The sequence below is a fragment of the Opisthorchis viverrini genome (genome assembly GCF_000715545.1).
Source record: "Opisthorchis viverrini unplaced genomic scaffold opera_v5_89, whole genome shotgun sequence".
Classification (NCBI taxonomy): Eukaryota; Metazoa; Platyhelminthes; class Trematoda; order Opisthorchiida; family Opisthorchiidae; genus Opisthorchis; species Opisthorchis viverrini.
The window spans coordinates 1,524,572-1,537,931 of NW_008751744.1; the positions used below are offsets into that span (position 1 = coordinate 1,524,572).

A 13,360-nucleotide genomic window follows, 5' to 3' on the forward strand; every position below is an offset into this window, starting at 1 on the left:
ATAGTTTCATTTACTGAGTACAAGGAGAATAACGAGACCAGACCCGAATGATCCAATCGGTTCCTTCATGCCGAATGGTTCTGTTTTTTTTGGAGTGATAGGGATTGAAGGCCACGCAGTGCGGGGGTAGCTTCGATGCGGACAGCCATTGGCTGGGTGACACAGCCATGTCTGTCGGGGTCTCTAAACATTTGCTTGTCTCGTTCAGCGGTCCCCTTCAGGGCAGACGGCAATTACCAAAGCATCTGAGTTGAATGGTGAAGGCTCTCATGCTTTGTTGCCAGGTCATGAGCTGTACACGTAGCAATTGTTTCTCCGATACTTAATTGGACTATAAGTTTGAAAAAGAAAGGCGACAAAGGGCGATCCTAACGGAGGCCGTTTTTGGTGACTTATTAAGGAGAATACCATTCATATGGTACGGATTAAAGCAGTATGACGGAAAAATTCAGTAAACCTCCGAAGAAGAGATACCACCACATGGTAGCACGATTAACCGACCTTTAGTTCCACTTGGACGACAGATGTTCGCCCCCCTATACGTTTGGTGGTGTCTGAATTGTTATGATGTGTGCAGTGAATCCACTACCCGAATCCTACCTTCCGTCAGGACCTAGTACTTCACATCCATAGTGAAGTTGGTGGTATGCTAGACGTTATGTTTAACATTTCAGGTCAGCTGAGTTGTTCTATAAACTGTTCTGCATACCGGCAGCTGGACTTGAAATAAATTTCCCGAACCGCCTTTCTCTAAAGTGACCTCACCGATTGGAGGTTTTCTTTGTCCGGTATAATCGATAAGTTGGAAAAGAGCTAGACTATCTTATAACCACCGCTGAATCTTCCATTTCTTGGGATTTCCTTAATCAACGCTTCTTCCGGGCAGCCCTACGGCTGAGTCAGGTGCCGCTTCAGAGCTACTCTCAGTCAGATGAGTTGGGTTTTTCAGATCGAAGTTCAGTGGTTCTAGTTGTTACAGCCTCGGGGATGCGGAAAGTAAGTTAATGAAAACAGTGCGTTTGACTTGTTCAATGATGATAAATAGATCTGTTTGTCCAGTTTACCATGATTTGAGATCTGTGCAGTGAAGGCGCTAACCTTGGTGCAAGACATCCATTAGCTGCTGGACACGGTCACATCTATCAGGGGCACTAACCATTTGTTTGTCTCGTCTGTTGGTCCTCATCATGACAGATGGCAGCTACCAACAGGACTGAGTTGACCGGTGAGGACTCTTAGGCTTCGAACTGACCACTCTCTCGTTCATCTCCATCCGATGCAAGACTGGGCGAAGAGGGCACTATAAGACACGCGACTGCCTGGCACATGAAGCGCATGGCATAACCATGGTACTCCGTGGAGCGTGACCAGCTACTCTATCGAGGAAAACTGAACTTTCCCGAAGGCCATTTAGTGAATTTCAGCACTACTGTCCTGGTGTTCACACCAGTAAGTGCTAGATAGTTTCTAACAAATGAGAAAACTGGAGTAGCTACATGTCACACTGATGAAAACCACGTTGTGTGATCGTGCATCACTTTTCATGCAATCGTTAAGGTATCCACTTGGAGCGAAAACACTGAAAACGCAGTGTACTGGTTTTGCATCCAGATGCTTGCTGGCATAGTATTTTGTGTCAGAGTACATGGTGGCCACTTCCGATTCAGACTATTGCATTTACATGGTTCTTAGAAGAGTAGTCGATAGTTCATGATGTTACTGGTTGATCAAGCGACAGCGTTATCGTAATTTCATTGGGCCGTTTACGATTGACGCTTTGTTGTGACTCGGTTGGTTCGTTGAACAGAGGATTGGACCATTGGAGTGATTATTGCGCTCACGATATGTGTTCAGTTTTGCTTTGCATTCCTTCGATTTGATTGGCCATTCCAGCATCGTCAGCTTTTCGGCAGTGTTTTCTGTGTTTTGACTGATCCCTTCCTAGCTTGCATTTTGGTGCGCCCTTGTCAAATTTTATCTACACCATAAACAAGGAGTACTTAACCAGCCTAGAAACAGCAGTGGAACTGAAATGGAACTGAATGTCAGCTTTGAACAACAATTTTTCCAAACCGTCATTTGGGTGTTGAACACAACAGCCAACATCCTCTCAGGCAAGAAAAGGGGAACAACTAACACGTCGAAGAAAGCCAGAAACATCATAATTCTACCAGCTGAAAAATTGAGCCTAACGGTGATTCCCGACGAAACCGAATATATTTTTGAAGCAAATGCCCTACCAACCAATACAAATTCTAATTGCCGGATAAGAGAGTGGCATATGTAAAGGACTTGCAGAGGATATAAAACAAAATCCCCTGAATCACTACAGGATCAGGAAGAGGGACACCAGATAATCACAACTCGGTCACTCCCCTCACCTTCATGGATTTTCGAAGTTGCACGAGTCAACGATTTCCTTCCAAGTAGCTGCTTACTTTCCGTCCAAAATGTCAGAGAAAAGTCTGTGCTTGGATATTTTTTAAGCAAACCGGAGACACTGTAAATATGTAGAGTCCAAGATTTCGGAAGAAAAACGCGTATAAAATGCCTTCTAATGAAAAATCATTTACATGCGACGCAGGAAATCCATACAGCCAATCCAGTACCGTGTTAAGGAGGAAAATTCAGCACAAGTATATTCATAAAGTGTCTGCATTGACTGCACCAATTTTAGTACAGTATGACAAAGAAATGTCCTACAAACTAGTAAACAGCTTGTGTAAACCATTGTCAAGACCAAAATAAAAGTGTCACCTACGAGATCCAATGCGGGGATCGCAACAATAAAGGAGGAGCTTTTCAACCATTTTTCATGAGTATAAACTTGCTGTTAAAAGACAAATCATTTTTCACTTTTCTCCTTGCAACTAGACCAGGATGGACGTGAAAACAACGTGAAGATACGAAAGCACGAATCTTCACGAAGTACGCCGTCAACAAACAGATTGAAATTGACTCAATCTACCAACTAATGAGGACACTAGAACCCCATAACTACAGAGCCTAAAACTACACAAGGAGCCTGGAGAAGAAACCCGCAGAGAAAGCAGAGAAAGCCTCAATCTGGTAGAAAAACTATTTTGATTCTAACATACCTCCAGCCAATGCATCAAGTTGCTCAATCTGAGAAGAGATTGGTAATTGATTAATCGATCAAACGCTGAAATCAGCTACCATAAAGATGAAGACAGGAATTGAAAGTAGCCAATAAAGCTCAGGACGATCAAAACAACAGCGCAAAACTTACCGTGAAAGGAATAATCAGAACACCGACCATTTCTGTTAGACGTTTTCTGTTCAACGAACCAATCAAACACAAGGAGTGAAATCACAGCGCAGCACACATCCCAATGGGGCCAATAAAATCACGACAAGGCTGTCCCTTGGCCAGCCAATCACATCAAGAGATGTTGTCCTTTTAAAAATCATGTGAATGTACGCAGTTTGATAGTTTGATGTATATTTTTGTGGGTGTACAAAATACTTCCACACAGTTGCCGTGGCATGATGGCTATAGGCCCTTAAAACACCATCATCACTTTCATCACCAGGCTTTTGCACATATATAAGTGCGTATGGGGATAGGGCGGAACCTACAGTGGTCGCATTGAAACGCGAGCAGCAAGGCACCGAATCCTGGGGCCGTAAGATGGTTTGGAATGTATCATCAGGGGCATGGATTCCAAGATCAGATCTTCGATCACGACACGAGGAAAGAGGTTGAGCTGCCATACTAGTGTAACGCTGGATACTGCTGATGAGAAACGCAAGTAGTATGTTGTTTTCTCTTACTCCGCTGGAAGGTGGAGTTTATACCGGAACCTGCGGAACTGCTTTGCAGCGTTCGTTTACAGCTTTCTAGCATTAGATGCATATGAGAGGTTTACTTTTCTGTAGTTGGTGTTCTCTAATAAACGAATTCGCGGCGAATCGCTTTCCCCCTCACACTGGTTCACCCGATTGAGCCAGGCGGCTCTAGTTTCTTGATCGATCAACTCAAATTGTTGTTGTGCACAGCGAGGTTGTCCTAGTTTTATTGTTTGCAACAACACAAGAATTACCATCAGCATTCTTGCCTTCGTGAGCGTAAGCTCAGATCACCCAGCCTCTGATTTAATTTCACTCCTAAACTACCGTTCGAATTTCTGTGGTGAGCAGAGTCGTCGATGACTTACTTGACCTCTTGAGGAAAGCCAGTCTTTATAGCGAAGCAACCTATGCCCAAAGACTGCCTATTTCGGTAATGGGTGGTGGTGGTTGCTACACGGAAGTGAGTGAATAATTCAGTAGTATTCAGTAGTGGCTGTCTCCATTAAACGAACTCATACGGCTGAATATCACAGGGATTTCACAGAGAATTCCTCAGGTAGGGATTTCCCAAGCCATCGACCGAGAATGGAATTTAAGGAGTAACGCACGAATCATCTAGATCCTCGTCTGCGTTATCTTGCAATTCTATTTCCAGAGTGCACAAGTAAAGACGATTAAGTTGCAATGCGTGGTCATTCGAGACACTGTGAACTTTGTCCACGCGTTGACATTTGGTCTTCCTTCTTGAAGAGCTGATCAAACTATTGACAAACGAGAGGTCGTGGTAGTGATTTTGTGATAGATACATCTACTCGGCCAAATATTTTATTTTCTCGAAAGCACTGACATCGTTCTGCCAAATCGGCCATAGCTACTACCGCTTAACTCTTCACCCTGGAGATCCGTATATTGTACAGCCTATACTACCCCTGAGGTATATTTTTCTGCAGGGGCTTTTGGAACCCGCATGTACTGCAAGCTAGTCGAAAAGCAGGCGAACTTTTCTTATCTTTTTTCACACTGGAAGAAGAACAGCCGAGTAAGAAAACGCCACTTGTGACAGTGCTTTTGCTCCGATGGCGTTTTAGCACATCTAGTAGGCATCAATGACAGTTACGTGTGCTTCCAATACAGCTATTGTTGCCAGCCTGATAAGCCGTTTAGTTTTCACAGAAGGGGTGCTAAATGTCCATTACTCAAAGGATCGCCAAGAAAGTCGCAATTTTTTCACAGTCACCGTATACGTTCTGTATACATGGAGCTGGGTTTGTAATACACTACTCATAAGGTTGCTGAAAACTCCTCGACAGCCCACGACCGGTTTCTCCCTTCTTGGGGCTCATCAGGTAGGCGCAGCCCCCTTATGAGTAGTGTATTACAAAGATATATATGTATCGCGATATCTCGAATATCGTAGCGAGTGAAATATGAGGCGGCCTGGTGCAGCACATTCAGTTACCTGGAAACTTCAAAACCGGGAGCTGGGTTTGTTTCACCTCACACCTTGCATCTGGTCAAGATGACTTCAAGCCTTGAACTGACTGACTTTCAACCAGTTTGGTGCAAGAACTGCGACCCTTCTAACCATCAAAGAGTTCCTTGGCTACCTACAGACGTTCACCTGCCATCATTTAGAACCAAGACTAACGCAACACACAAGCCGGACTGTCTCACACGTTATTGGGTGAGAGGATAAACAGTTTATTGGACATTTGTTTCTGATTAAATATTCATCACTTTCGTATTGGTAGGTAAAAACAGAATGGTCATGTGTTCGTTTGGCCTGACACGCATGTGCGTTACGTGCTGGCGTCTCGTGAGGCTAGGGTAGAGAGTTGAATTAGCCGAACTGTCTCCTGGTACACCAGTGCAGTTGCCTGATGGACAAAATGGCAGACTGAATTCAAACGCTTTTCAAACGACCGCATCCAGTTAAATTATTCGTTCAGTGAAACGCGCGTTTTCTGGACAATGAGACAAGTGACACAACTTCGCCTGTCCCAAAAATATCTTTTTAAATATGAACTTTAGTATTATAATATCTCATCAAAAGAGATGTTTCATAGAGTCTGCTGCGGAAATTTATGAAAGAAGCCACTGGTATTCCTAAATGCTCTTGTTTGTATTTCCTGACGGGTGTAGTTTAGGAAGATATGACCTAAATCAGAATCGGTTCACCGTAACGCATGTCATCATTGTGTTTTTCGTAAAAACGCTGGCAAAATCGAGCGCACGGGGAGGGGGGGGGGGAGGGAATTAACTCCTCTTCACCAAACCGTTAGCGTACTTTGCAGCCCCAAGGGATTATATAATCGCACAAAGAATTACGACCGGATTAACTCCTTTCACCAAACCGTTAGCGTACTTTGCAGCCCCAAGGGATTATATAATCGCACAAAGAATTTCGACCGGTGTGAATAACTTCAGCACTTTGGACGATCGACCGACTCGGTCAGTTAATCGGTTTATAAGATCTATGTAGTGTCTTACGTGCTTTAGGTGGTCTGTAAGGCCTTCCGACGACTTGGGATCCACGGCATCTGATAAAGTTATTCTTTTAGAAAAAAACATCAAATCAACTGGATCGTTCACTTGCAAGTCGCGTTCTTGGAGGAGGTCGGTAAAAGTCTATGAACAGTTAGTACTGACATCGTACCTGGCGGTGTGTCAAGTGACTTTGGCTATTTTTCGTTTCATTACACAGTGTACTTGCCGACAGATTGTTTCTTCAAAACGGCCACCGTAAACCAATTTGCATTTAATCATGAGGTTGACGTCACACTTTGTGCATTGCCCCGTTAGCGAATATGACCATAGTCGTGCACAGGATGTCGAAATTGAACATTGCACCTCATCGTCTGCCTCGTCTTTACTCGCTTTTGACGTCAAAAATTGTGGCCCTGACGACAGAAACTTCGGATACGAGACAGGTGAACCAACGTTATCCAATCGTTGGTCCGAATGCAGGTCAGAAAATGGAACACGTGCCCGTATTGACCGTTGAACTCCAGATATCTAATCTTCTTGCCGTCTCAGAGTAAGCTGTTTACTTTGTAGACTGAGGCACTGAATTAAAATACCTCAGCAGTTTGAAATGACGGGACCTGTTGCACTGCTTGGATAGAGATCGATAAAACTATCGGCTTCATGGCAGTTGAATTAATCTATGTACGGTTACTGACAGCCTGCATGTGTAAATCATTCGGACGCTACTTCATTATGGGGTCTTTTGGCGACTTTCTGTGTTTTTGCTCCAACGGAATAAGTGTATTCGATTGGAAGCGAAACAGTATCCAAACAAGCTGGGGCTATACCACGGCCAACCTTTCTAGAATCACTACAATGTCCTCGTCTGCTGTCGTATGAGCGAGCTCAATTTAAAAACACTCGGATTGATTAAAACCTGTCGGAGGTGGGTCTTGTAACTTTGTAATGAGGAGAGTAGTTGTCAGGTAGATTTGGCTTGTTTCATGGAATGGTCCTTTAATTCAAACAGACTGGGAGAAAGTACTTGAGGAAAATGAAACTGGCTCATGGCGGCTGTTAAAAGAAGTACCCAAATCGCCTGAGTACAGTCCAAATACTGAGTGTTGCCAGTACTCATATTTGCTTTGTTCGCAAGTGAGCTTAGTGGTTGAGTTTTGGTGTGGCCGGCTTTGATAAAAGCGGTTTTCTATCGATTTTAGGGGATATATTTATTCATTTCAAACCAGGATTAAACCAACATTGGATCAAATTTTCAGACTTCCTTCTTTCGTTTTTTGTAATAATTTGCTTAATTTCCACGTCTGACTGTCTTGTTGCTAATCTAGCCCTCCCTGATTATTGCAGAAATTTACGAGTATCCAGTTGGCTACTCCCAAGTAGTCTCATATCCCACGATAGACTCGTTTTGAGGGTGAACGAAGCGGTATATTCAACCGAATGTGAGCGGCACATCGAATCAACCATGTATCTCGAACCATACTCAATCTGTATAGTCTTTAAGTATAGATAATCAGCATAAAACATATTTAACAGAAGACTGTGAAGGGCTTATGTGCATTCGCACAAATTTTTTTAGATTTAATATTTCATACTACTTTGTAAAGGAATTCTGGACTGACATAGACAGTCTTTTGCTGCCTTTTTCATAGATTTCTGGTGTTCCTAGTCAGTCCTGGGATCAGTTGACAAGGGGAAATCTGAGGGATAGGCGGTGTCCATATAATTTAGAACACATACTTTGCAATCATGTGGCCTTGCTATGATCTCGTCCGGTAAATACACACATTCAGTACAAGTGTTTAAAGGGACAGCGAATTGCACGACAAGTGGCCAGTAATGAGAGCTAATAAAATAGTCTTTAAGTTGTGGATCACTTGTAGCTCGGTGCTGGGAACACACAGAATTCACAAAAATATAAATAAGTTAATGAGTGCTCACAAAGTATTTTATGGTGCAATCGATCTATGCTGAAAGTAACACTCCCGATTCATGACAGTTTAATCCACGCAGCCCAAACTCACATATCCGTAGAGCAGGGGACAATAGGTCAAGCAATCAAACTGCGATCGATTAGCTACGGAGTTCAAAAGTGAACGATAATCAGACTGAGCGAGGTGCCAGAATGCATGCGTGCATGTGAACACCCAAAAACGTTACATAGAATAAAGAGAAAGAAGCGAATGCAGAACAAAGTAAAGAAAAAACGCCACACTGAATTGGGGCTTTATTCATACCACTTTATAAATGCTTTCGAAATATTTGACTTTCCAGCACCTGGACGCGAATGTGAATTTTAGGCTTTTCTTACCTCCTCTTTGTCAGCAACTTTACAAAGTTTCCTTGACAGAGGGTATTAGATCTTGGTGTTTAGTCGACTTTAATATGACGCTTTTAGAGATAATACCGCGGAGCATCTTTAGCATTAGAGAATTCCAAAATAAGCAGTTTTTTCTGGAGTTCCTTCTGCACCTTGTTAGTTAGTAATCCCAGCGGAATATCAACACGACGTCTTCTTAAAGGAAGTACAGAGGGACCGGATAATGCGGTGAAGTGTCCGGAAATTAGCAGGTGATATCGGATTGCGATCGTCCAGTGGCGCCCACAACTGCTTGATTTTCCATCATTTAGCCTATTATATAGAGACACTCAAAGTTTCATAATCCCAATGCTACAAGATGTTCCATGGATGGGAAGGGGCAAACAAGGGGGCGAGATGGACCTAGTGGTTGGGGCGCAAATTTACCGACCGGAAGGTCCGTGGTTCGAACCCGACCGACCCCACTCGAATTCCCCTGTAAAGGCTTGGGCGACCTGGCAGTATCCCAACCATCATGCCTCCTTCGTGTGGCTTGGCTTTTTTATGGGGTAGACTAACAAAAAGGAGAAAGAAACATCGAACTGAGAAGCAGCATAACTAGCAGCGATTCGAAGATACTGAAGAATCGTGATGGCGGTTTCGAGCATTTGGGTTTTGTGGATGGAACAGCCAGAGATTGTGAGTACATTAGTTAGTGTAGAGTAGAATTGGATAACTATCGACTGTGTGGGTTGTTCAAAAATATTCCAAGCCAGAATCCGTGGGCACGCTGAAACGCATCTTACAAGACCATTCTTAGTTCTAATTCCAGCAGTTTAGACCAAACAGAACATATTACCAGAAGCACCGGTTCAAATCAGGGGCACATTTTGTATCAACAGGTGATCTCAGCGAACGCCACGCAACCGCCCACAGCAGTTGAAGTAACCGAAATACACTCATTTGCATATCAATCTGGTTTCCACGCAGCTGAATCTTTCGTTCATGATTAACCCAAGAAGAGCGATACTAGTCAGCCGAAGAGTTTTCAGCAACCTTATGAGTATTAAGTTAAGTCTGTACCATGTGGAAGTAACTTTTACTTGAACTTCCACTGCGATGGGCAGCAGTCGATTCTCAGGAGCAGTAAACAGCGGCAAGCTGGGGAATAATTTCCAAACCACTATTAATAAGGCTGCGCTCAAGTTTTGTGTTTCCTGTACCAATAGTAACTGTCCCAGATGTCTTTTCGATCAGTTAACAAAACTGAATAACGTCAAACTTTCCGTGTACCGATTCAAGAACCTTCCATGGAATGTGCGCCTAGTTAAGTGCCGGATTTTATCCACGACTGGAGGAGGCATGACATACTATGAGCAGTCCGATTAGAAGTAAAGCTGTCAAAATAAAGCATGTTGGTGGGAGCGATTTGGTGAGTATGTTCAATGGGAAAAATATGTGATATTCCCCCTAGTTGAATTAATTTAGAAGACACAACAATATCAGAATCTCTTTTACGTGACACGACATAGAATAGAGGTGTAACTGGATATCCTTATTTGGAAGGCCAGATTAACTTAAAAGTAAGGAAAATGCGTCATAGACGTAATGTGCTACTCATAAGGTCGCTGGAAATACTTCGACAGCCCACCACCGGTTTCGCTCTTTTTGGGGCTCATTAGGTGGGCACAGTCCTCGAGTTTGCATCAACTTTACGCTCTATTTGAAGGCAAATTGCATAAAATTGGCTAAATACACTCATTTGCAAAAGAAATTGGTTTCCAGGTGATTCTCTCGCAAAGCCCAATTTGTTTGCAGTTAAGTGTATTTCGCGAAAATACACCACTCCTAAGCAGTGTTCTAATCAATGAACTGCAGTTTACCAGACAATTGATTTGAAAACGGTATCTCCTCGGACGCTGCCTCACACTACACAGGTACATGTGACATTCATAGGGACTCATCGCACCTTTAGCTTGTGGACCCATGTCGGTATCTCACACAAGAACTTAGTGTTCTCTCTTGAAGTCCCCCGCTGTTTCTGATTACGGTGACGGGGTTCAAGTATACGAAGCGACCCGTCTCAAGAAAAGATATTCCAATATTGGACGGTTCGAATTTTGGGGAGCTCGGCCTTTGCACCATCAAACTGTGACTGGTTTGGACTGTTGGTTACTATAAACAACAGTAACAACTGTGTACAGACTGCATGAAAGTTTTCACCTTTCAATAGTACCAGTATTTTGGGTACAATTATGAACACAACTAATAACTTTTTATTGCACAAAGAAAAGTGTCGAGCAAAAAAAACAACACCTACACGGATAAATGTGATTGAAGTTTCCCCACCCTCACTGACTGACTGCCGTTCACTATCCGACAGAGACCAGTTTGTCTTCCCACCGTCTCCACTTCGCTTTCAAACGGAAGAATTAATTTCAAATTTGACAGAAAAAGGGGGAGAGGTTAACCTTAGGCGATGAAGCATCGTCGAACACAACCCAATCGGAATGTTGTCCTTTGAAATGTAATCAAAAAGATATAAACAGTCTTGTGTTTTTCTCAGACGGTGCTAGCTGGTTTCCAGCTATTCGGGAGATCCGTGTGTCGTAAACGGAGTTGATTGCATGCGGACTGTGTACTTTTTGCAATCAGAGCAGAGGGATGCCATTAAATTTCCATTTGAGAACAATAATACTCTGGGCAGCGGAAAATATGTCCTTTACGTGAGAATTTGGAAATCTCGTATAGTTCATCCAGCACACGTGTGACCACACTTGAGAAGAAGAATTTTCCCAAAACGGTGACTATATATGGGGAAAATTCAGCTGAAAGTTTTACCCGGTGAAGCAAATACCAAAATATGGACGGACATGACACTGAAATTTCAGTGGGGTGTTCGGAGTAATGTACTCGTTTGCAAACCAAATTGTTTTAACAGAAGACCCGAATGAACTCCCCCGATCTCACGTTTATGATGCTGTTCAAATTGCTGCACACACAGAGACTGTTCCGTATTTCACTTGACATGGTATTGGAGATAGCACAGTGCGCTTTTGAGCGCCAAGAAGGACGAAACAGGTAGTGTAGTGCTGGAGAGTTTTCAGCAACGATATGAGTAGTGTTCTCCATCTAAACGATTTAGTGCACTTGAGTAAAGAAAGTGAAGCGAACCTGACAGTTATAAAAAATAGCCTTTCGTTCACTCTCTTTGGGGGGCTAGATGGCTCAAGTTGTTAGAGCGGGAAATTACTGACCGGAAGGTCCGTGGTTCGAACCCGACCTCTGCATCTCGACTTCTCCTGTCTAGACTTGGGCAACTTGGTAGTATCCCAGCCCTCATGCTTCCTTCGGGTGGCAGAGTAGCTAGGCACCAAAAGGGTGCTACAGCTGAACTCTTCACTCTTTGTTTAAGCGTTTAAGGATGAGTGTAGTCCCCGAGTTCACATGTTCTATTTGGATTCGAATCGAACGCGTTTCGAAGAATGCACTCAAATACAAATCAAGTTGTCAACAAGAAAACGTACCGACATACATCGAATATCATTTCAACTAAAGTATGGGGTAGCCTTTGTGCAGCACATTTATTTAGAAAACGTGAAGGACGGAAGTTTCAACAAGAATTCACTTGAGTTGCTCTTTGACACCAACCGTTTTTGAGTGTTTTGTGAATTTTCCATATTGGTTTCCATCCATAAATTGTCCGATTTTGACCTATGAGTTTGGTGAAATTTCATTGGAAGCTCATTATTGGCATTGCTCTATCCAGAGGTTATCAAGCCGTTATCACATCCGCCAGCCTCATTGCAACACATGCTTGTGTTAGCAAGGGACTCAAGTGAATATCCACAGGCGAACACGTATCACAAAAACGCACCATCGACTTAATTTGAAAGGGATTGCTTATCTTTACAAATAGTCGAGTCCCGGATATCAAGCCTAGCATCCTCTGAAAGTCTTTTGACGTCCTCGGCGCGCAACGGTCATGTTTTTGATTCGTACAATAATATGGAGCACACCGCCGCATCGCAAACTTGACGCTTGTCGGTTAAGCTGATGTCACGTCTACGCCATAGATGACGCAGGTCCACACGAGCTTCTCTGGCCTTCCCAGTCCGGATAGAATATGATCTTTCGTGAGACCACCGGGACTGACACAGCTGCCCAGGTAAGCAAATTTGTCTACTACCTCAATCGGTCCGTCCGCAAGCATGAAGCTAGGGTTCAAGCCCACCCAGTCTTGCAGTAGAACTTTACACTTTGCAAGTGTGAACCTCACGCCAAATAATGAGACGGAATTATTTAGATTGTTAAATATTGTTTGCATTACGACGGGGTTAGATCCAAGAAGATCTATGTCGTCTGCGTACTTGATTCTGTGAGCGGACGCCCTGAAAGCACTCCGACCCCACAAGCACTAGATAGATAGTGAGTCTTCCATGATCGTATCCTTGACGAAGTTGAAGAGAAAAGGTGAAAGAGGACAGCCCTATCTGACACGATTTGTTATAGTGAACTCAGAAGAGGGCTCCCCGTAGACCTTCGCAAGGCTGCATGGGTGGGCATACAGCGCTCTAAGGAGGGTCAAAAATTTATGAGGATGTCTTTGTTCCACAGACACTGCCATAGTTCCTGACGGTCCACCGAGTCAAAGGCAGCTTTGAGATCAAGAAACACAACCATTTTTGGCTGCTGGAAGCAGTTCGCTGTTCCAGAATCTATGATAGGGTGGTGATATGATCGATGCATCATTTTACAGGGCGG

General features: G+C 43.5%; 1 protein-coding gene across 1 annotated transcript; it reads left to right on the plus strand.

The window, feature by feature from the left end:
* Positions 1 to 6,641: 6,641 nt before the first annotated feature.
* Positions 6,642 to 6,854, plus strand: T265_04984 (hypothetical protein; the record flags this gene model as incomplete). Its single annotated transcript, XM_009169861.1, has 1 exon — positions 6,642 to 6,854. One exon carries the CDS (start codon positions 6,642 to 6,644, stop codon positions 6,852 to 6,854), a length of 213 nt encoding a protein of 70 aa, XP_009168125.1.
* Between the last annotated feature and the right edge of the window lie 6,506 nt (positions 6,855 to 13,360).